The sequence below is a fragment of the Lipophrys pholis genome, assembly GCF_963383615.2.
Source record: "Lipophrys pholis genome assembly, chromosome: 14".
Classification (NCBI taxonomy): Eukaryota; Metazoa; Chordata; class Actinopteri; order Blenniiformes; family Blenniidae; genus Lipophrys; species Lipophrys pholis.
Window position 1 is genome coordinate 8,610,356 of NC_137633.1, and position 23,159 is coordinate 8,633,514.

At 41.4% G+C, this 23,159-nt stretch overlaps 2 protein-coding genes across 2 annotated transcripts in view; both read left to right on the forward strand.

Annotated features, from left to right (window-relative positions):
- Nucleotides 1-1,651: 1,651 nt before the first annotated feature.
- Nucleotides 1,652-18,138, forward strand: c9orf72 (C9orf72-SMCR8 complex subunit). Its single transcript, XM_080479304.1, has 10 exons — nucleotides 1,652-1,825; nucleotides 3,120-3,589; nucleotides 5,333-5,428; nucleotides 6,019-6,083; nucleotides 7,570-7,642; nucleotides 8,309-8,425; nucleotides 11,605-11,840; nucleotides 11,962-12,019; nucleotides 13,888-13,997; nucleotides 17,029-18,138. The coding sequence occupies exons 2-10, from the start codon at nucleotides 3,143-3,145 to the stop codon at nucleotides 17,213-17,215; spliced, it is 1,389 nt and encodes a 462-aa protein (XP_080335430.1). The 5' UTR covers nucleotides 1,652-1,825; nucleotides 3,120-3,142; the 3' UTR covers nucleotides 17,216-18,138.
- A 2,589-nt stretch (nucleotides 18,139-20,727) lies between these two features.
- kiaa1109 (KIAA1109) overlaps nucleotides 20,728-23,159 on the forward strand; it is a 95,245-nt gene continuing 92,813 nt past the window's right edge. The window contains exon 1 of the mRNA XM_080480345.1: nucleotides 20,728-20,879. The gene's annotated coding sequence lies outside the window, so the exon portion shown is untranslated. The remainder of the gene's footprint in view (nucleotides 20,880-23,159) is intronic.

The window sequence follows — 23,159 nt, forward strand, 5'->3', positions numbered from 1 at the left end:
ATTGTGCAAAAATTAAGAATAAAGCACTAGAATTAAGATTTAGTGTGTGACTTTTTACCATATGTTATTTCAGAGGACTTTTTACAGTTCATGCATCCACTCATCCTGTTTACAGCTTTATCCAACTTCATGGTGTGGGGCGCTCCAGCCGATCCCAGCTGACTGTGGGCAAAATAAATGGACACCCGGAACAGCTCCCCAGCTGATCACACGGCAAACTAGAGAGGCAGACAACGACACTGACTCATAGTCTTAACGGGCAAATTGGAGTCAACAAATAACCTGGAATACACTGTGGAAGCATACCAGAGAACTATCCCCTGTAAACACACACATATATGTTGCAGGGAGGACAAGAAAAATGCCATTAAAAAAAAAATGTCCTCAAGCCCAGAGTCAAACCGGGTATGTTCTTCCACATACAGTTATTGTTCCTATAAGCTACTGTTTTAAAAGCCTTAAGGGACAGCAGCTTGGCTGTACAGAGAATTGCTCAGCGCAGAATAACTCAAAAGACAAATTAGAGCAATAAGGGAAGCTAATGCTTGTAATCGAGACACAGACCAGAGCAGATCCCCTGTCCGATCGATCTATTGCGGCCCAAAACTCATCTCACTCTCTCCTGCAGGGAGCTTCCTGTGTGCTGGGCAGATACAGTATGATGTAGAGGAGGTTTACTGGAGGATTATGGCTGGATACCTGAAAAGCCTGGAGAAGATAGCTGTCTGGTATCTATAGCCTGTCCATTACTACTTTACTCAAAAACAGTCTCAGCCTTGTATTGCAACCAGCCACAGGAGGCTGCAGAAGAAATTGAAAATAGTGGCAAGAGACTGAGGGTGGACACCACCTGTGGTCCGGTGTATAGACACTATTACTCAGGCTGATGTAGGGCAGTACCCAAAATGTGGTTAGATGAGTGGATATACCATTTGGGGCTTTCATTGTAATTGTGTTACATAATTAGAGCTGGCTGTTTGCAGTAGCAATCCACTCTCTGAATCGCTGATGAGCCATTTCGAGCCAACAGCGTCAGCCGTCCCATTAGTATCGTGCTGAGACCATTAGGACTAATATTAGTGAATTACTGTGTATACAGTGTGGAGATAAATACACAGCGCAGGTATGTGTAGTCCTTTCAGTAACTCAGTCCAAACTCCTGTGATAGTGAGAGATTGGCTGCCCAAGCACACTTTATGTCCATGTACAAGAGTGACAAAGGATATTTTTCTGTCCAGTCTTCGGGAGAAAGAGAAGCAGTGGACGTGTGAAAATGTCAAAGACATCCTCAACAAAAATAAAACACAGTAATGTTAACATCTATTAAAGTAGTTCCCCCAGAAGAGGTGTGCAGTCAGCCACTCCTGGGAGATATAGTGCAATTTAGAGCAGCATAATTGAAGTAAAGGGAGGAGGAAGAAAAGGCAATGTCTGGGTCTCATACGGTGTTCCATTAATTTGGAGTGACATTATCCCCAGAAGAGGAAATTAAAAGGCAAACACAACGTGTGTCGCCTGTGGATACATCCGTTTGTATGACTGAGATCCGTGTAAATGAAATAAAATATGACATCATTGATTCGCTACTGTTCACTGACACTCACCGGTCGCGAGAGGGCGCTTTGAGCCCCTCGCCACTGATTGACGTGGCTCTGACGTACCCGGAAGTGAATCGAATAGCACAACAAAACTGCAACTGGCTACTCGTTATCATTAAATTACACGCTGTGGAAGCAACGTATGAGTATGCAGGGATGTTTTTTCTGTAAGATATTAAATCTTCTACTTTAAAAAGGCTGTGCAGAGGCGACCAATCTCCAACAAAGTAAGTCAGGATGTCAGCCCTCGTATTTGACAGTGTAACGCTAGTTAGCAAGCGAGCCTGAAATAGCCTGATAGAGCAGCGTATGCGGTACTTTTTACCAACAAAACACGTATAGAGACTCACAAAATGCACGCCACTTTGTAACATCATTGTGAATGTGGTTAAACGGTGTATTTCTGGCTTTTTTAACATTCGCCCTTACGAGCAGCAACAGGAGACGCTAAAGGAAGACGGTCACCAGTTAACAAGGAAACCACTTAATCCGAAACACCAGGCAGAAGTTTACATCATTTCACTGTTTTGACACTAAATTCAATTGTAGAAGATGTAAAATTTAATTCAAACTCCCTGCTATGGATAGATAAATCTAACTGGAAACACTCAAGCATCTGCCTATAATCAAAAACTTGTTGCTGGTTAATTCGGATATATATCTTAATCTACTAGGATGCATATAGCGTCATGATGAAAAAGTGTACTGTCAGACTATTTTGTTAAAATGTGCATTGCTGTAACTGAAATCAATGTTAACTATGAGAAAAATGGCTTTAGGGTCAGACCATAATTCTAACTGCTTTCACAATTGCTGACTATATATTAAGATTTGCCAGTTATTTAAAATGTGAAGCCTCTAAAGCCAAGGCGTGCTGTTTAAGCTTTTTTTTTTTTTTTTAATCGTCTATGCGTTCCTAAAGTCTTTGTAATGTGAAAAACATTAGGAGGTCAAACATTAAATCAAAATGTATCACTTGGTGTGTTACATATTAATGTTGTTTGTCTGCAAAGTCTTAGTTGAACTTATATCAATAATCTTGTTACGTATTGTCATAACAATATGATTTAGGATAAATGGAAACGCTCAAGGCGCTGATGTTAATGTTTTTGTGTTTTGAGATTTGTTAGAATCACAGTGCTTCTTCAGTCACTAATTTACAACAGCTGTACTTGGATCACGTTTTGTTTATTCATTTATTTTTTTGAGTTACTTGTGTGCAGCATGTCAGAAGTAGACCAGTTTGTTGATTTTGTGGTTTTAGAGATTTCATTTGTAGTTATTTATTTTTTTTAAATCCTACGATATGTAAATTTGCCATTTATTGTGCAGACCCTCTTTAAACCCCTGCTATCGTGGTTGTATGTGAGTAACATTCAGTTCAAATTTGTCTGATGTGTAGTTTTGGACCGAGATGGTCACCTTCAAATTCTAAAGTAGATTCCGCTGTAATTTAGCAACATACTCCCATTCAAAGCAGCCAGTTTAATTTCTTTGTCTTTGTCTTTGTCTTTGCCTCAGGCTCTTCACAGTTCACCGGTCCAATGTCTTCAGGCTGCCCCCCCCAGTCTCCTGCTGTGGCGAAGTCTGAGGTAGCAGTGGAAGGAGAATGTCCGCTGCTGGCGGCCACCTTCGCTTACTGGGACAACATACTTGGCCCGCGGGTGCGCCACATCTGGGTGCCCAAGGGGGACCAGTCCATGTTCCTCAGCGACGGGGAAGTCACCTTTCTGGCCAATCACACCCTCAACGGGGAGATTCTGCGCAGCGCTGAGTGTGGCGCCGTGGACGTGAAGTTCTTCGTCCTGGCAGAAAAAGGTGTCATCATCGTATCGCTGATCTTTGACGGCGAGCTGAAGGGGGACAAGAACACGTGTGCCTTGTCAATTATATTACCTCAGACAGAGCTGGCCTTCTACTTGCCCCTGCACACCATCTGCGTGGAGAGGCTGAAGCACGTTATCCGCAGGGGACGCATTTGGATGCAGAAGGTACCTTGCAATTCGCACTCATCCCTCGACCTCTCGCTCCCCGACTTCATATTCACACAAGAGCAGGCAAATATTTCCCCCAACGCACTCATAAAACCTTCTTTGAAACCTGATTTAGCCCGAGTTCTTGATTTTAAAAGGATATTAAGTGATCTATCACATTTGTTTTGCCCGTTTGGGATTGCTGCAGCATTAGCAGAATAATAAAGTTGCCATTCCCCAGCACAGAGGAGTAAGTCGACTAATTAGGTCTGAGGACTCCAACAGAGAAAGCCGGTGAGCAGGTAATAACTGGAACAGAGCAGAATAACGTGACGCAAGACTATTGATGAAAACAGCATCACCGCAGCAAACGCCGCTGTGAAAGTACAGTGCTGTTTATGAGTCATTTGTTTTCCGTTTCACATCCCTGTTTTTGCTTCTGACATGACGAATTATAGGTTTTATTTAGCCCAATGTGCGTGCTGTTTTTGTGTCTCACACACGTCTCACACACACACACACGAATGTCTGGTATATACTAGCTACATGTCAGACTTATGATTTCTGGTACTGATATTGATCATCCAACATTGAAGATTCTCAAGGCCCCATTGTATTTAGAACTCTATATTTTCTCAGGCTTGAAAGTTCCTGTTTTTGAACGGTTGTACATGTATTGTGTGATATTTGGTTTGGCTCCTAAACCTTGAAAATATATCGCTAACCAGTATGTGAGCTGCCTAAGAAGAAATCCTAACAGTTTTGGGCTGTAAAGCCCCATGTGTGTCTTTCTATAGACTCCCAGCTTCTGAGTGAAAACTTGATGTCTGGATCGTTGCTTTGGTTGATGGAAATGTTTTGGCCACCAAAGGCAAAATCCTGTATGTGCTGCGTTACAGCGTGGAACTAGGCTCTATGAGTTAAGGAGTATTTCCGTCCACCGTTGCTCCAACTTTTCTGTACCTTTTGGCCAACTTGAGGTCGGTGAAAAAAAGCTTGTTGTTCAATTTCTGTATGGCAGCTAACTATAGCCTCTTCTGGTTCTGCATCTTGATCTGAGCCTGGGTCGAGCATGTCGGGGCACATCGTTGTTTGCTGCACTGCAGGCGTGTTTTGTCATGGAAACATGCTGGTTGCTATGGAGACAGTGACGCTTTCCTTGGATAAGGAGTTGAAACGGTTGCAAGCCTGCATTGATGCAGACATGCACTCAAATGAGCCAAGCTAAAGTGGGCCTGTTATGTCAGGTGGAAAATGATGTTGTGGCCTGGAGCGTGGCACTAACATTTCAATGGAGGAAAAAAAAAACTGGTGGGGGGGGGTGATACCGAAGATCTTGTCGCATTTAATTCATTATGCTGTATTTTGTGTATTCCAAATGGGATATTAATTTATCATAATAATGATAAAAGAGTTTGTATTTTTTAAGATTGGAACGTTTGTTGCCATATAGAGTATGCGTGTATATCAGTTTTTGTGTGTTTCGAACACAGTATATTCCAGGCCGCTCCTGAGAAGCTGAGGCTGGTGTTAAATTACGTCCACTCAATGATGTATATCAGCAGACTCATCATTGGAAAATGTGGCTTTCAGCACCTTTAGGACCAGGAGAAAGTGAGATGGAACTTAAACACACAGCCTGCATCAGGCAAATGACATAACTGGACTTTGAAATGACTTTTGATCCGTTTGTCATAAAGAACAAAATGTCTTCGCCTCCATCATCTTGCTGAACAGCGTCTCCGTTACTTTTCCCTTCAGGGCTACAATATCATTTCAGTGCTGAGCCTGGAGATTGTCCCCATCATGGAGCTGCTGGCCTCGATGAAGACTCACAGTGTGCCCGAAGATGTAGATGTAAGCAACACGCAAGCAACACCCCAATTAGGTTTTGTTCCATGCGACAGCAGCGAATTGGTAAAGGAAATGAAAAGGAAGAACATCGGCTGTGTTTTTTTTGTGAATACCAGCAACGGCGCAGTGAAAGATACTGTCATTCACTATTACAAAAACTTCCAGTTTGTCTTTGTTATCGTTTCCATTCCTGATCCGAAGGCTTTCAGAAATGTCACAACAAAGACGGGAGTGGATTACGTGTTATCTAATCATCACATCGGCTGAATCTGAAATACATTTTCTATCACAGCAAACATATCAACTTTACATTGTAAAACTGCTTGGAAAGTTTCCATTTTTGGTCTGTTTCCAAGAGGTTTTACAGAAGCAGGTTGTGTCTCTACCTAGATTACCACCCAGTGTGATTCAACACATTTGTTTCCTTCTAATATGCAAATGCGGGCGCACAAAGAAGCTCCCCAGAATCTTTCATTGTCATATCTATTATTTGCACCCTTTTTTCATTGGTGACTGTGCCCGTCAGCACTTTTACTCTTTTGTTGTAAGCCGCTCTTCTAAACTTCCTCATTTATTTCCCCCCTGCTGAGCAGATAAAAGACACGGTGCTAAATGACGATGACATCGGGGACAGCTGCCACGGGGACTTCCTCCACACGTAAGTCAGCAATCCGTTGCAGCCGAACGGAGACAGATGACGAGCGATGCCCATTTAACACCCATCAACCTTCAAACGATGATTAATATCTCTCTGTGTGGCCGAACTTTTCTCCAGAGAAAGAACGAGGGCCACATCGCTGGTTAGCGTCGAGTGTCTGGAAGGTCCGACAAAGCGCCACTGAACGGGATTGGCGATTAGCTTAGCATTACCGGAATATGTTATAAAGCATGTGGACACTCAAAGTTATTTCAATGGTTGGAACATTTATTCTCCTCATGGCCAATAAACAGACCAGTTGTTTATATTTTGGGTACATATTTGTCTTTAATCCAATCCTTCTTTTAAGTTGAAAGGGCCGATGAAGCATTTTGCCTTTCATCGACTACTGCCGCCATCTCTATTTCTAATTACCATGAAAGCCGTGTTTGATTGCAGTGCTTTGAAAAACCTCAGTAAATGATGTCCTGCTTCAGCCAACGATTAATCAGTCCCCTCAAGGCAGTATACAGCATGTGTTTGTTCTGGCGCAGTGAAAACATGGAGGAGGCCAGCACTCTATAAATTATTCTCTTCTGTGAGAACCAAGTCTGCACTGTGGTCAGATTTTCTATTTTTTAATTTATTTATTTTTATTTGTTTTTGACCAGAGTTGTGAGAGAAACATGGCTGAGGATGATCTTCCTGTCTGTAAAAGAAGTTAACTTTTTGCTGCAGACGAGCCTTTTCATATCTCCCTTCCATGTGAGGCGTTGGTATTTATTTACATTGATTTTGCGGTTTCTGTGTTGCACGTGAATTTCTTTTTTTTGCTTTTCCCTCCCGATCTATTAAGATAACACTGCACTTTATCAATTCTGAAGTGATTTTTTTTCTGAAAGACATCATTCAGAAATTGCAGTAAACATATAATTTATACTCCTTTGGAATGAATATATTGGGTTTGGCATAAACAGCAGTATTTAACATAACTCATTTAACTTCAGTTACTGAAATGCCACACCTGAGTTTATATCTCTGGATATTACAATCCTTTAAAGTCAGTTTAAAAATAGTTTTATGTGCACATGATATACAATATACTAGCCAATACCACACATATTTTCAAGCTTGAAAAGTCTCTAGATTAGACGAATATCTTCTTGGAAATCTGTAAAAATAAACAGATTTTGAGCCCCACTGTCCTCCATGTATCATATGTAAAGAAAAAAAACAACATACAAGCAGCTGTTTACCAGCGTCAATGATTCGCATAGCATGTTCATCATGTATTGCATTATTGAAGTATTAAATATATATGTGAACTGTACTGAACCAGAGCTTCAGAGTCTAATTAGAACCTTAAGGATCACAGAGCCGATGTGTGTTTCCTGGACTAATTCACCTCCGTCTCAATCGTTCTTCTTAAAAGCTGTCAGTAGTAATCAGAGCAGAGCTAATGGAGCTAATTAGCTCTAATTTGCATGTCCTCTTCTGTGTGGTTCAGGGCTATCAGCTCTCATCTGCAGACGTGCGGCTGTTCAATAGTGGTCGGAAGCAACCCGGAGAAAGTAAATAAGGTAAGTCCTCAGACACATTTGTAGTATAAACGTACGCGAATCAAAGAATTATACATTTGAAGCGTGGACGTACTGTTTCAGTTTAATGGGCCCCGCTTTGCGCATTAGTTCTGCTTTTCAGTGGCAGTCTGGTCTTGGCAGCACACTCGCAGCTGCAAAGAGAAGGAATATGGAAAGAGGAGTGAAGCTAGTTGAAATAAGAATAGTTGGGCTCGATACCTGAGGAGAAAGAAAAAAAAACTCTCCATAAACTGAGATCTACAGCGTGAAATGGCTGCAGTTTTTCTCAGCGAATATCAAATGCACACACAGCATTAATTTGGAGTTTCATTGGCTGGAGGCCTGAGTTGAGCACCAATTAAATCAAGACATTTTTTGTATTTAACAGCTCGCCCTGAGCTGAATGTCACATTAAGGGCTTTAACCAACATGCAGCTTCTTTGGTAAGTTTAGTGCTGAAATGCTGCTTGTTAAATCAACTTTCTGCTGACAGTGTGGATGAATGCCGACCAACAAAGTCAAGTCTCAAAACGGCCTCATTATCGACATTTGCACAGGCTTTTACAGAGCTGATAGGATTTTGGAGGCTTTTTTTTGGGTTGGAGGAAACAAAGCCGGACTAATTGTCTCCAAGTTGCTGATGGATGAAACGTGGCTTTCTTGCAGATCGTGCGGACTCTGTGTGTCTTCCTCACTCCAGCTGAGAGAAAGTGCTCTCGCCTGTGCAGGGCCACCTCCTCCTTCAAATACGACACCGGCCTGTTTGTTCAGGGTCTGCTCAAGGTAACCGCCAGCTCCTCCCTCATTACACAAACCAGAGTGAGCGAACCTGCTTTTTGTGCTGCTTTGTCTGCTCTTTTGATGTTTCCACCACGTCCTCCAGTCTGACCTCATTTCTCTTTTCAGACCAAGATATTTTGTTGTTAAGAAAGTTTTTGTTTGTTTTTCGCACTGTGTTGAATTTGGATCTATTTTAACAGCCACAGATTCCTCCGACCTGACAAAGCCAAACTGGAGCCGCCAAAACGTTGATCTTTTGTGAGAGCCACAAAAATGTCATGCTCTCTTCCAGAGGCCCAAATCGCAGTGTATCACGACCACCATAAAGATATACAGTTTCAGTACATTACTAGCCGTACGACTGCGAAGATGCAAGTCGATTCAGGGAAGGTGGATGAGTTCAAGTACCTGGAGGCAACAAACCAATTCGAAGAGAGTGTAAGCGGGATGGAGTGGGTGGGCTGATATGTGACAGAACGACTGCAGTGTGTGTTAAAAGATAGTTTGGAGACAGAATTACTCAGGAAGCTGAGCTAGAGTAGAGGTCACAGTGATGAAATAATGAAAATTTTCTGTTGGTAACGACTCTGGATGGATTAAAAGGCTTAAAAATGAACAGACCAGAGGCATATGGTTGAGCAGTTTAGAGATAACGCGAGAGAGGCCAGGTCGTGATGGTTTGAGGATCTGCTGAGGAGAGACGGTGAAAATATAAGACAAAGTTATGTTGGAAATAGGGTGATGGCGATGAAAGACGGAAAAAACTGTCCACCCTAACCCAATGTATTACATTTCACTACAATATGCAATTCAGTACAATTGATATCTGTTTCAGCACGTTTTTTCTTCCCCTCAATGGTTTGTAAATACAAAACGTTATGTTGGCACGAGCATTTAGAATAAATCCTCCACCTCTGGCATCCCAGCAGCTTTGCTTACAGTCCTCACACAACTACTTATGGCCTATTTCCATTCACTGATGGCTGCCCAAGTCTGAGCTCCGCATTTTGTCAATGCAAAGCGACAGCAACAATCCGGCGACTTTACAACGCTTCAGTTTCTATTCCAACAATGAAACCTTTCACGAGCGGCTGCAGCCGCACTCCAGCAAGTTAATGCTGGTATGTGAAATCAATGCTAATCAATCTACTCATGACCATTCACCTACAGTTGAATAATTTATTGAACTGTAGGTGAAAAATTTAGTTTGACTTGAATAATTGAAACAATGTTTAACTGGCTTGATTCCTCAGAAGGGACCAGCTGCCCTTTAAGAGACGTCCAGTAGGACATGTGCTTTGCTCATCAAACACAGAAAGCGAAACTTCCAATTCATTGTGGGAACGAAATGCGAACAAATTCATTCACCGCACTTAAAAACAGTTTAACAACTGTCTGAAGTGTCACGTCTTTCCCACTTGTGTCTGTATTTCAGGGACAGACGGAGAATATTATCAATAAAATCCCTCACCGACATCAGCCTGCACATTTATGAAGGGTGTATCTTGGCATTTGAATTGCAGGTTTCTTGTTTTGTTGGGAGCGTTTGGCTCCAAAAAGGGCCGAGGTCATGTGACTGTTGAGAGAAATCAATCCTGTGGGTTGAGTCTCTGAAGAACAGTTTGTTTGATCCGAATAAAGCCCCCCCCCCCCCACAAACACACACACACACCAATCAGCTGTTACTTTATGACGTCCTGCCTAATATTGCGTTATGCCCTCTTTTGCTGCCAGAACAGCCCTGACCTGTCAAGGTATGGATTCCACTGGACTCCTGGAGGGGCACTGTGGTATCTGGCCCTGAGTTGTTAGCTGATCCTGTGTATCCTCTCAGTTACAATGTGGGGGTTTTATGGATCGGGCTTGTTTTTCCAGCACATCCCACAGATACTCAGTTGGCTCGACATATTTGAAATTTGGATGCCACAAGTCACTATGAATGAGTGTTTCACCATTTCTACCTTAAAGAGAAGTAATTGCAATTGGCAGTGGGATTGAATGACTTTTGCTCTTATCACGTCATCCTTTTGGGAAACTATCTCTGGGGACACAGAAAGACAAACCAGAGCTGTATATTGCTCGTTGCTGCCCGCTCACTACATGTGGGCGTCTCTGTGAGTTTATTGACTTGAACAAGCCAATGATGGGTCCATCAAATGCACTTGAATATGATGGGACTGCTGGTTCAGTGATGCAACTGAAAAAAGACTAACCTTTGTATGATAGATGTCACTTTTTAGCTTCAGTGTAATTGCTGACTTAAAATGTGCAAGGTCCTTCTTCATTGTCGGTTAAAACTTTAGTTTCGAAGCTTCAAAGTTTGTGACATTTCCCAAGTTTACATAAAACCCTCCGACTTCTTGATGTGGTCTCAGATTCCTCTTTGTCCCCACTGTTGTTTCTTGGTACAAATTCTCCAGAGAGCATACAAAGAGCGACTGCATTTCCCTGTGCACTTTGGAACTCTTAGATACAGAGCGGTGGATATAAACATGAGCCATCAATAGGAGTTTGGAGATGAGGATCACAGACTTCAAACCCCTTTTTGTGTTACCGGGCTTCTGTAGTTTGGAGCCTTAGTACCTCGAGAGTGTGCGACGTGCTGATTATGAGAAGTTTTGCTCCCGGTGCATGTGACTCATTAAGCACATTGCGGTCAAGTATAGAGGCGAGTTTTGTGAGGCAGATGGCTCATTTTGACAACAGGAACAGACTGAAAACAACATGAATATCAGCGGGAAGCTTCGTCGTGCTTGTTAGTTCAGTTGAAGGGGTCAGTATGGCACATGTTGCTTCTCAGAGGCTCTGCTTATAGATATTTGCATCAAATACAGCAAGAATAACTCCAATATGCCCGATTCCACTGACCCAGGGAGAAATAATGTTTCTTGGAGACACATACGTGACATGAGCGTTCTTAAACGGTATGCTTCATAAATGTTGTTTTTTTTTTGTCAGTATGTGGGGATAAAATACCTTTTGTGTCGTGCATTTAAATGAACGCTGTTGCTTATTGCAAGTCATAAATGTCCTAAAGCCACTTTTAGAAAGGATGATGAGCAAAAACATTAAGTGAGGTCACATGTTGCGTGTAGATAAACTCTTCAGACAAGCTCGAGGAGATACTGTGCAGTTGTGCTGATTGTCATTATCGGTGTCCCTGTTTCCGCCCTCCTTCCCAGGACTCCATGGGCAGCTTCGTCCTGCCCTTCCGCCAAGTGCTCTACTCTCCCTACCCCACCACACACATCGACGTGGACATCAACACGGTCAAGCAAATGCCGCCCTGCCACGAGCACACGTTCAACCAGCGCCGCTACATGCGGTCGGAACTGAACGCCCTCTGGAAAACGGACAGCGAGGAGGACATACCGCCGGACACGGTCATTCACACAGACGAGACGTTCACACCGGACCTGTAAGCCGTGCGCGGATCCGTCATATTTCTGAGTGATGGTTTTTGGCTTTTTTTTTTTTTTTTTTTTCTTCATTTCAAAGCTCCCACACTTAATAACATAAACCGCTATCCTTTTCTTTAGGAATATATTTCAAGATGTCCTACATAAAGACACTCTGGTGAAGTCATTTATTAATGAGGTAAGAATAAGCCAACACTTCAGATGGAATATTTTTTCACTAGCTTCAATTAAAAACAAGAAGCTGTTCTTATTATCTTGCCTTTTTTTTTTTTTTTTTAAGTTCAAATGAAATTACGAATGCTCTTTGCATAACCATTAAAGTATTACTATTTGCTCTCACTTTGCTATGGAATGACTGTGCAGCCTATACGAGATGCCACTCTGCTCTAATATCTCATTAATTGCAGGAATAATTTCTGCGTGTTTGATCAGACTTTGGCAGTCACCCAGCTGGCAGGCTGGGAAATATGAATTGTTCAAAATTAGTTTGTGGCAGTTTTGTGGGACGTGTCCATCTAAAACGGTTGTGATTTTAATTTATGACCGTCTTTGTGCATTTATTGCAGAAATTGATGGCTTTATAGTTAATTATGAGTCATTATTGGCGTTTTTGTGGCTGAAAATGAAATTGCATCTCTAAGTTGAGATGTTAAGCTTAGCTTTAAGAGAAAAAAAACAACATCCTGTTAAATTCCAATATTTCTTGTTTACAGTTTATGATTACTGTTGGGTTAATTCAAAACAATATACCACTTCATTCTCACCTAATCACATACTCTCCCATTCTTCCATATGTTCATTCACTCAATTTATTTCACCAACCCTTCCAGTGAAAGTTGCCCATACATTCTACTTACCCATCCATACCCACTAACCCGTTCATTCATCCTTTCATTTATTCCACCAACCTCTTATCCATCCACTAAATGCTCAGAAATTAATTCATCCTTCCATCCCACTAAACCCTTCCATCTATCTGTCCCTCCAATCATCCGTCCATTCTTTTATCCCACCAACTCATCCAACCAGTGACCCCCACCCTCTTCTCCTCTCCTCCGCCTGATGATCCACTCTTATCACACATCCATCCGTTCAACTCACAAACACGTCAAATTACAGACTGCTGACCGATCAATTTACTCCACCCATCAATCTCTTTCACCCACCCTTGATATCTTCTATTCTGTCCGTACCACGGATGTAATCATCCCTTCCCCATGCATCCCAGTAGATCTTGCAGTTTAAGATGTGAGAGCGGCCAAATCTGACTGAAGTCTATCTATTACCATGGCAACCTTTCCCCTGGCTGGCCACACATACGTAGGTGATGGTCATCGGGTTCATTACCAGTGCCTGTGCTCTCTGTGCTGTTTTGTCTCTCACACTGCTGCGTGTGTGTGTTTCCACCTCAAGCAGTAGATAAAATGAAAACAGAAGCTGATATTCGATCATGGTTTGTCTAGTAAAGCCCATTTTCATTTCTGTTTGTGTGTGTGTTTTGACTGTAATTTAACGCTTGGCTTGTTTGGTAATGTATTGGAACAGCGAGCCAATTGGGAGTTGTTTTTATCATAATTGGAGCAAATGAGATATATTTTTTTTCTTTTTCTTTTTTTTTTGACAGCACCGTGTAAGCTTCTTAGGGTGAAACAAGTCGATTTCTTGTCATATTTAGTTTGAGGTACCTCACTGCTGAACACAGGGTTCAGGTATTTGTTTCTGGCTCCACAGCAAATACTTCAAATACATGTTCCCATGTGACTGAAGTATTCTCCAGAGGCCACGGAAAGGGAGCATTAGAATTTATTCCCGAGGGGCACAGCACAGCACGCTGTTGGTTTCCATGAAACAAGTCTCAGAGTTGAGGTGGCAAGTTTTCCTCACAGCAGCAACGAGCAGCATGTTGTTGGGGATTTTTTTTTTTCTCAAGGTTAGCACAAAGGAGGAGGTGGGGGGGGTTTATTCCACCTCTCCCCCACTCTCACTTCTTTCCCCCCAGTAAAGCCACAGCCCAGACTACTAATTGACATCCTGTGTCTTACCCAGGTGTTCACGCTGAAGCCAGGCTTGTCCCTGCGGAGCACCTATCTGGCCCAGTTCCTGCTGCTGCTCCACAGGAAGGCCCTCACGCTGCTCAAGTACATCGAGGACGAAACGTAAGCACTGTTACTAACAACACTTTAATCCAAGTAACTAAGGGACTAACGTGTGGCTGTGGACCACTACATTCCAACAATGCAGGCTGTTAATTGACTCGTTTTCTGCAGTTGTTTTTACCGTGACGGTACGCCGTAGCGGCTGACCTCGATTTGATCCCCACATCGCCCTACAGCCCCGTTTCCCACAGGAGGCAACCGTAAGCCCACTGGAAACCTTGTAGTCAAAATAGCTGTGCCAATGTTTTCTACATCTTCTAAATGTTTACCCTTGGGTTTTATTTTTCACTGTGCAGGGGCTGGGAGGGTACAGCAAGCGCAGAGGGACAAACTACCAAACAGGTGGATGTTGTGGGAATTTAGAGGACATCTTTAGATCACATTTTGTGAACAGATGCTTGATTTACTCCAATACAAGATTTTCAGGGTCAAAACTGAATGAATATCAATAGAATACATACAGAATGATTATTGCCCTGAAGGTTTCTCTCTTGGAAATGTACATGTCATTGTCCAAAGCACATAACCTCAGTTGTTGCTCCTCATGCACTGACATCCTCAATAAACACAGGATCAGTCGAACAATTCCTATTCAATTCAATTCAATTCATCCATCTTCTGTATATTTTTATTCCACTTAAGGTTGAAAGTGCAGTAGCCGATCCCAGCTGGCTAATTGGCCTCAAAGGCAATACTATATACATATATATATTTATACAACTGTATTATGTTGTTAAGGCTACGGCACATCCCTAATGGATAGAGGTTAGAAAGAAGTGCAGGATAAGTGTTCACCTATATGGAGCCACCTAAAGGAAGTGGCGCATCCCTTCCCCGGCAATGTTAAATTGAGCCGCACAGAAATGGGGACAGCTGGGATTCAGCTCGCTGCAAATGCCTAAATCAAGATGAAGGGCGGCGCGTCAAGGAACAGTGAGAGTGGAACGTAAGGAAGCGAGGGGACCGGGCGCGTTAACTTTTTACAGGAGGAGTGCAAGGAATCGAGGCAACAGGAAACCAAACTCCTGATCAGATGAGTCATCCTTCACACTGGTCTGAACAGGCACACAAGTATGACTGGGATGCATTTCTCAACGGATCCATAAGACTGAGAACTTGTTATAGTGGCCTGCAGGGTCTGTCTCTTGTGCCTCGTGTCCACAGTAATGCAGAGACTGCTGCAGTAGGTTTACCTGATTAATGCACAGATTGTCCAGCATAATGGCAGTGTTCAGTAAAAACTGGATGGAATAAAAAAAAAAAAAAAAAAGCATTCCAATTTTCAGATTTAAAATCTTCTAAGCTATTCCAGCCGATTTTCTCAGTTTATGTATTTGTTACACTGTCACCAGCCATCTGTTTTCATGATCTCACCAGTTTTGTGCCTTGTCATGCTGTCGCTTGGGAAAAAAAAAAAACTGGAAATCTGTTTCCTGCAATTGTAAAACAATGTTCTCAAAAATAAGTCAGCCCTTTTGTCATGTCCAGAAAAAAAAAGGTTTCATTCCAAGACACCCCTTCACATGATGATCATGTAGGCGACGGAGAGAACTTCTGTTTGTTTTCCACCACAGTGTTGCACCTGCGGGTAGAAACTACTGTCAAAGACCTTTATGTACGTATTGCTCATTTCATGTATAAAAGTCAAACATTTTGAAATGTTGGCTCACTATTGAAAAGGTCACCAATTCTCCTGAAGGATCCTCGTTTTTTAAGGCAGACATATACTTCAGATGAAGCTTAAACACCTTACATGTTCAAATCAATTTGAACCTGTGCTTCACAAGCATTAATAAACATCCTTAAGCTTCGTACAACATTCAACTTTTTTTTTTTTTGCCTTTATTCACAAAGTTATATTTACCAAGCAAAATAACGGAGAAAAAAAAGAAAAGTCCAGCAACGTAAGAGGCACATGTATCTGTGAAAACGAAATCCATCTGATCTCTAATTTGCACATATTTGGCGGAAGAAGCTCTTTGAATGACTTTCCAAGATGATGGTTCCTTTATCTTGTAATGACAGCTCCCCCATGTCCTGAGAAAGTAAATATTTATGTGTCACACGGAATTCCTCGATCCCCACAGCTCCAGTCAACGCCAGAAATGGTGTTTCCCTCCTCCTCCTCCTCCTCCTCCTCCTCCTCATCATCAAAACACTATATTTTGTTTCCATGTTAGCTGTTTATCCCTGGCAGGAAACACTTGTATTTCTGCAGCCCTTTGGGTATAAAAGTCAGTAAGATGGCCTCACATGACATTTTGCAATAATGTGTTTCTAATCCAAGCAGCACATGCCTTGTCGCTTTACTCTTAACCAGATCTGTCGAATTACATGGAATTTGTTCTGTTCCGTGTAAAAAAACAAAAAAGAAAACAAACTAGACAGTTGTGCCTCAAGTCACACTTCTCTCCCAACGGGTTCTAGTTTTCTGGCTCAGCTCCAGGAAACTTTGTCCCCCGCTCCCTTCAATTCATGGGAGACTCTGCGATCCACCATGTCTCTGCTGAAACTTGTCAGGCCGCCCTCCCCGCGGTGACCTGGTCATCGCTCCATCTGGGCTCGACTCATCTCCTTCTGTGCTCGGCGGCAGGAGACTGACCTTCCCACCACTCGCCACTTCGACAAATCATTCCCTTGATTCTTTGTCTGGTCCCCCATCACAACTCGTCCTAAATGCAGGACTCAAAGGTCCCACTGCCCACACGTATCTCACTCTGGAGACGTCTCTCACTGGACGAGCGGCGCCATTATTCGTGCACGCGTGCGAAGGCATAAAAGCCGTCTTGTTTACGGCGCTGCCAACAGGCTGAGGTCAAAGGGCACACTATTTTACAGGTGCCTTGACAAGATTGTTTATGCTCAGTTGCCATCCCGTAGCAGCATACATAATTCATCTCGGCGCGGTGCTCCTGTGCACAGCTGCAACCAGACGAAATGCTAATAATGCATGTGCTCTGACCCGGAGGTTTAGAGGCGCTTATTGGTTGCGAGTGTAACACAAACGTGTCCGTGTCTGGGTCTTTGACAGGCAAAAAGGGAAGAAGCCGTTCAAATCGCTGCGCAGCTTGAAGACGGACCTGGACCTGAAGGTGGAGGGAGACCTGAACATCGTCATGGCCTTCGCCGAGAAGCTGCGGGCGGGGCTGCACTCCTTCGTGTTCGGGAAGCCGTTCTACACCAGCATGCAGGAGCGGGACGCACTCATGAGTTTCTGAATGGTCGCTTTCCCGCGCGATCGCAGTTGATGTTTTTACATGAAAGCCTGGCTGCCGATGCGAGTGTTTGTCTGGGCTTTGCTGAGCTGTTTGCCTTCCTGGTGTTGAATTGTGATTTCAAAGCATGCTATTTTCACTGCTGTTATGAGCCAATAGATTTCAACATTTGATATATCGCCTCGGTCATCTGTGAGCCTCGTGTGAGTGTAATGTTTTTAGAAGACTGATTCTCAGCCAGATAAATTATTCATGTTTTCTTTGCCTTCTGTTAATAGAGGATCTGTATTAATTTATGGTGTTAAAATTGGCTGAGGTCCTCACCAGGACATTTGCAATCTAATTTAAAAAGGTATTTATTATTCCGTGGCTTGTTGGTGTCTGTGCTGCCGGTTTCATACAACCACCTCAGCTGGACCTTTGCACCTTTTGAACTTTTAATTTAAATTCAATTAATGAAGGTGTGTGCCGAATGTGACCAAAAGGTTGGGAGTAATCATTGAGAAGACAAAAGCACTGTAAAGAAAATTTCCTGACGGAGCAGATCCGCGTACGTAGCTGACAGAGTGCCATCATTAAATCCATTTACCCAGTTGTGTGTAAAATGGATTTTGTTCCTCCTCCCTCTGCAACAGCCAAGTTATTTGCAGGAAGGATTACCCGGCTTTACAGCAAACATAAATTTGCGGCGGTCTTAAAGCCGAGCGATCTTATTTATGTGTCATTGTAATATGGCGACATTTGTGTTTTATTTACGGTCCTGAATGCTTTTTTGCACTTTGAGATCCGACCATGCTGATTACAGATATTCTCTGCTGCATTTTTACTACGTGAATCATGTGCTATTGTTTTGTTTTTTTTCCTGGTTGTACCTCAGCTTGTCCAGACAAGCCCATGAATAATAAACGACAAATCTCACATCTTTCACGTTGTCTTCCAACTTCTTCAAACTTGATCGAAGTGACTCGTATGAATCAAAGTAATCTTCGTAGGAATGAAGACTGATGCGACTGACAATTGGAACCGTCTGTGCATCCACCTGGCCGGCAAACACACAATCCCGAGGGTCCCTGATGAGTAAGACCTCTGCATCTTCAACTTTTGGAGGTCAAAAAAAATGCGATATTTCATGGTTTCACTACTTGTATGGAGATCCAGAAGGTTGAACAACCTGGGTAACATAGCAGCAAAGGTTTTGTACGTGTATCTGGATTTATGTATTTTATTCAATGTTTCAGTGCTTGTTGACATATTTGTCTCTAATTTAGTGTGTGTATATGTGCTTTATATATTACTGTATTATTTTCCATGAACTTTTATTTGCCTTCACTCTTAACGCACAGGCTCACCTTTTTTTGGGTTGTCTTTTAATGCTGTGTTTGAAATTACTGATCTCATTAACAGTCCTCCTCAGTGTTACGGAGGCTGTATGTTTAAAGACATCACTAGTGTGACCCTACCAGACTATATTGAGGGCAAAATAAAACCCTCATTTGCAAACAAACGTTTTGTAGACACAAAAGAAGCTTGTTAAATGCTCATAAAGAGAAATTTACAGGTTCCTACAGGTGCGCACAAATGTCAGTGTGCACAAACGAATTTGTGTCTGCAAAAATGTAAATGCATACCCACAAGATTCAATACATACATACAAATATCAATAAATACAAGTTATACATGCAAGTTATAAATGCTAATAATAATCTTTACTCATTTATCACTGGCTAATCAGAGCATATAGCAGATATTCCATCTCTCAATTTTTTGATGTGTTTTATGTGGAATGTTGGATTAAGAAATCAGAGATCCACCCTCCCTTCCCTCTGAGAACTGGGCCCATTATCACCATTGATCTTGTGAGGTCAGATTTGTCAAGTAAGAAAAACAGTCTGTTCTGCAGAGGAAATGAAACTGCTTGTGCATAAAGAAAATTTTTACCTCGTTAGTGGGTTTAACAGACTTCACATGACCAGTCACAATCACCCGTTCACACCATCTTGCAGATGATTGGTAGCAATGTGGGATTCGGTATCTTGCCCGAGGACACTTCAACACATGAACCGTTTAAGATAGGAGATCGAACCACCATTCATAGGATGGAATAAATGACCCACATAACACACAGCCAGAGTAAAAATCTTAATTCCAGCTCCTTTGTAATGTGCAAACTTTGATTGAGTATATTATCGGCTCCATCCTGTAACATAAGTAGTGTTAATACTGTTGGGCCAAATTAATCAATTCATCCATCCACACTGTGCTTGAAAGTACTGGACTTGATTGTGCAGTAAAAAAAAAAAAAGAAATATTGTACTTCTGTAAGGTAGAACATCAGCTAGAATATCATTTATTTTTTGTGAAAACATTTGTCTTACGAGTTTGATCAATTATATTGATCTCTCCACAACGCTGGCATGGCCCAACTTAAATGGCTCAGGGATCATCAATCAAATAGAAAATCAAACATGATACAATACAAAGAATATTCTTGCAACCTAATTCCTATGTAATGTTGTGGGACCAAAATCACTACACTTACATTCACTTGAGCACTTAAGTGAAAGTTTATCAATGACAAGACAAGTGAGAAATGGTCATATACTATCTGAACCAGTTTTCTTCTGGCTTCACTATCACAGCTTATACTATCAGCAAATGTAGATTACACGTTTGTGGATTTCAAGTGGTTATACTAGAACAACTGGACATTTTCTATCAAAATATTCACCCAAATACTCCTAAACAAAAAAGCAAAAACTTTTCTTATAGATTAGTAATGATACACAAGTGAGAGAAGCCTAAGTATATGTGGTCACAAACTGTGAAGAAGAAAAAATTTATGTTGGTGGTTCCTCCCACAGTCCCAAAAAGGTTAAATGATGACCCTAAATTGCCATAAAAGTGTGTGTGTTTGCACTGTGACGTACTGGCGACCTGTCCATGGTCTGCCCGTGGGGTACCACGACATTACACAGGACAAAGTAGTGTAGAAGATGGATGGATTTTTAAAACAACAATTTGTGGTAATTATTCCTGATTTACTCATTTACATCAGGTAGTACTGACATAATTAATATAAAGTTATACTGCAATATCAAAAAGACATTTGATTGAGTGATATTATGAGTGAACCAGGTTCAACAATCATTCTTCACTGGTGCAATTCACTCCATGTGACCCACATTTGAACCTTTTCATGTGTGCTTATTATTCCTTCAAGTGAAAAGAAGCTATTATTTTTGGGAGTTCTTATTGTTTTTTTTTTCTTCACTAATTCTGGAAACCCTAAATTAAACTTGCATTTTTAGATTTAATGCAACACTTTTGTCTCTCCTCCCTCCTGTGTGCTTGAAGTGTGGCAGCCGCGCAAATCCCTCTGTTATAAAAACAATGGCGCTGATTGGTTGACCTTCCCGTCCGTCAGCTTTACGCCCCGCCTCTCTCATCTTTTCCTCCTATTGGTCAGAATCTGACAGACTAGTCTCCTCCTATTGGTTGACTTCGTGACTACTCTCGACGGAGCAGGAAGCGCTGCGTACTGGCCGCCTGCCAGGTAAATATTAAACAGAGGATGCTAGCTGCAACCGTGTCCGACGCGACAAGAGGGCACCAACTCCGGACCAACTGGAGCAAAGATGAAACCACATGCTTTATCGACGGCGTTAAGGTAAATGGCAGACTCGTGCTGACGTGTTTTTAGAGTTTAAAACGGGAGAAGTTGGAGGGTGCGGCCTGCTGTCATTAGCTCCGGCTAAGCTCATTGCTAACGATATTTAGCAGTTAGCTTGGTAACTCTGTTCTTTGTCAGATTAAATGTTTGAGAGCAGAATATGGGCAGGTGGTCTGGCAACGATCTCTCGTAGGAATGAGACCATTGCGTGAAAAACACGTTAGTTCTGTCGCATTTATACTGTGTAGCAGAACTGAGGATAATATGAAATTACTCAAGAGCTGGGATTAACTGGGTGTGTTGTTACTTTCAGGTTTGGATTGCAGGTTACACGTCCAGACAGATAAATAATAATCACAATTATTAGTCATACACCAGGTCCTAGCGAGCATAGGCTTTATTCTAAGACAGAGCGTTGCCATCATACATGTTTTCATGATGAAATGTCCACATGGGTAAATATAGCTGAGTGTAAATGACACATTCATCATTACCTTACAGTTAATGAAAACTCATAGACTGCCAGTGTATCACAATGCAACGATACTCTTTGTGTTTATCATCAGTGTTGTTTTCTCAATTGAACCTGTTGGCGAGAGTCGAGCTCAACGACAGCTATAAACAAATTAGGTTGTTATGCAAGTGCTATACCAACAAACACGAAAATACTGTACAGTTCAGTAAATCTTGATTTCGAAAGTAGAAATCCAGAGTGTTATTTTGTTTACCTAACAAACACTGTGATCTACTAGCATTGAGTTCATTGTAGATAATCAATTAGTCAAGTGTGTATTACTACCCAAGGTATTTTGTCAGCGGTCAGCTGTTTTTAATGCCACTATCACGTTGCATTTTTATGACAACACTAAACTAATTGATACAACAAAGAAATCTAGGAAATACAACCAACTTATAGCTACAATGTTCGTGTGGAATCACACTCCATTGGTACTTTGTATGTGTCACATGAATATTGCACTAACTTCTTGCAAAATTTGAGTTAAAACTCAAATATTATTTAAGAGGCAGATATGTTATATTGAAAATAATTAGTGAGGTGAGTGAAGGGTATCTCCCGTAATCACGCTGTGATCAGATGTCAGGCAAAGTGGAGTTCATAAAACAAGTGCAGAAGCTGCAGGATGAAGTCCTCGACCTGGATGAAGAGCAGACTGACACGTTTAAGGCACATTTCACACACCTTCTTATTCAGATAAACTGTGTTGTGAAGGGTGTGAGACGTTTTGAGGCAATTGAAATGTATTTTTTGAAAAAAAAGAGGAATATTGTGACTAAAAAGAACAATATTCTGTGGAAAAAAGTCATTCAAATTTCAAGCAACACATTTTCACAATTGTGATACACAAAGAAATAGATCTGTTTGATGTTGTCTGTATTGTTATTATTATTATTATTATTGAAAATTATCCTTAGATATTTTTCACATGTCTTTGTTATTACTATAATAGTTTGTCATGAAACAGTGAGATAGGAGCTTAATCGAGATGTGCTAATACTGAGAGAGAGGCTTGGCTTGACACCATCTCAACTACGTTTTGCAGAAGACTATTACACTAGTATGAAGTGTGGATATAATAAATCCAGGAGCTTTTACTGTTAGAAAGCATGAATCCATTTGTGTAGAAGTATTTATATGGTGAAATTATTTTGTTTCAGTATCACAACATGTGATATATTTTCTTTTTCTTGCCCATACACAGCCCAGTTTACTACTTTATTTGAATTTATTGCTATTGATAATTCTGAAATCATCTCTTCCATTGCTTTCAGAAAATTACACAGTAGGCAATTTGAAGAGACAGGACTGTGACAATATTATACAATATTGAGTCAATACTTCCCTATGATAATTGGTATTATTACAATATTTTATTTCAATCAATCAATATGACATATTTCAATTTGACAGTTTTTCCAGGTAGTACAACCAGTTTGTCATGACACTCTGCTGGATAAGTCTTTTTGTCCCGCATGTCGTCACATTCAAAACACTGAAGCTTTAACATTTATAATTTCATTTGGATCATAATTATAGCTCTTTCCGTGTCGCCTCAGCAATATTCTCCAAATAGATTTGGGATTTGTTTCATGTTTCATTCAGATTTGGTCACTGTAATTTTTAACATCGATTGTGCAAAATGTGAAGTGTATATCTCCGTTTGTTTCAGACGGATTGGAGATTTAAAAAAAAAGAAAAAAGAATTCTGGCTGCAGAAAAAGAGCACAGCTCAAAAGGCTCATTAAGTAATTGATTTT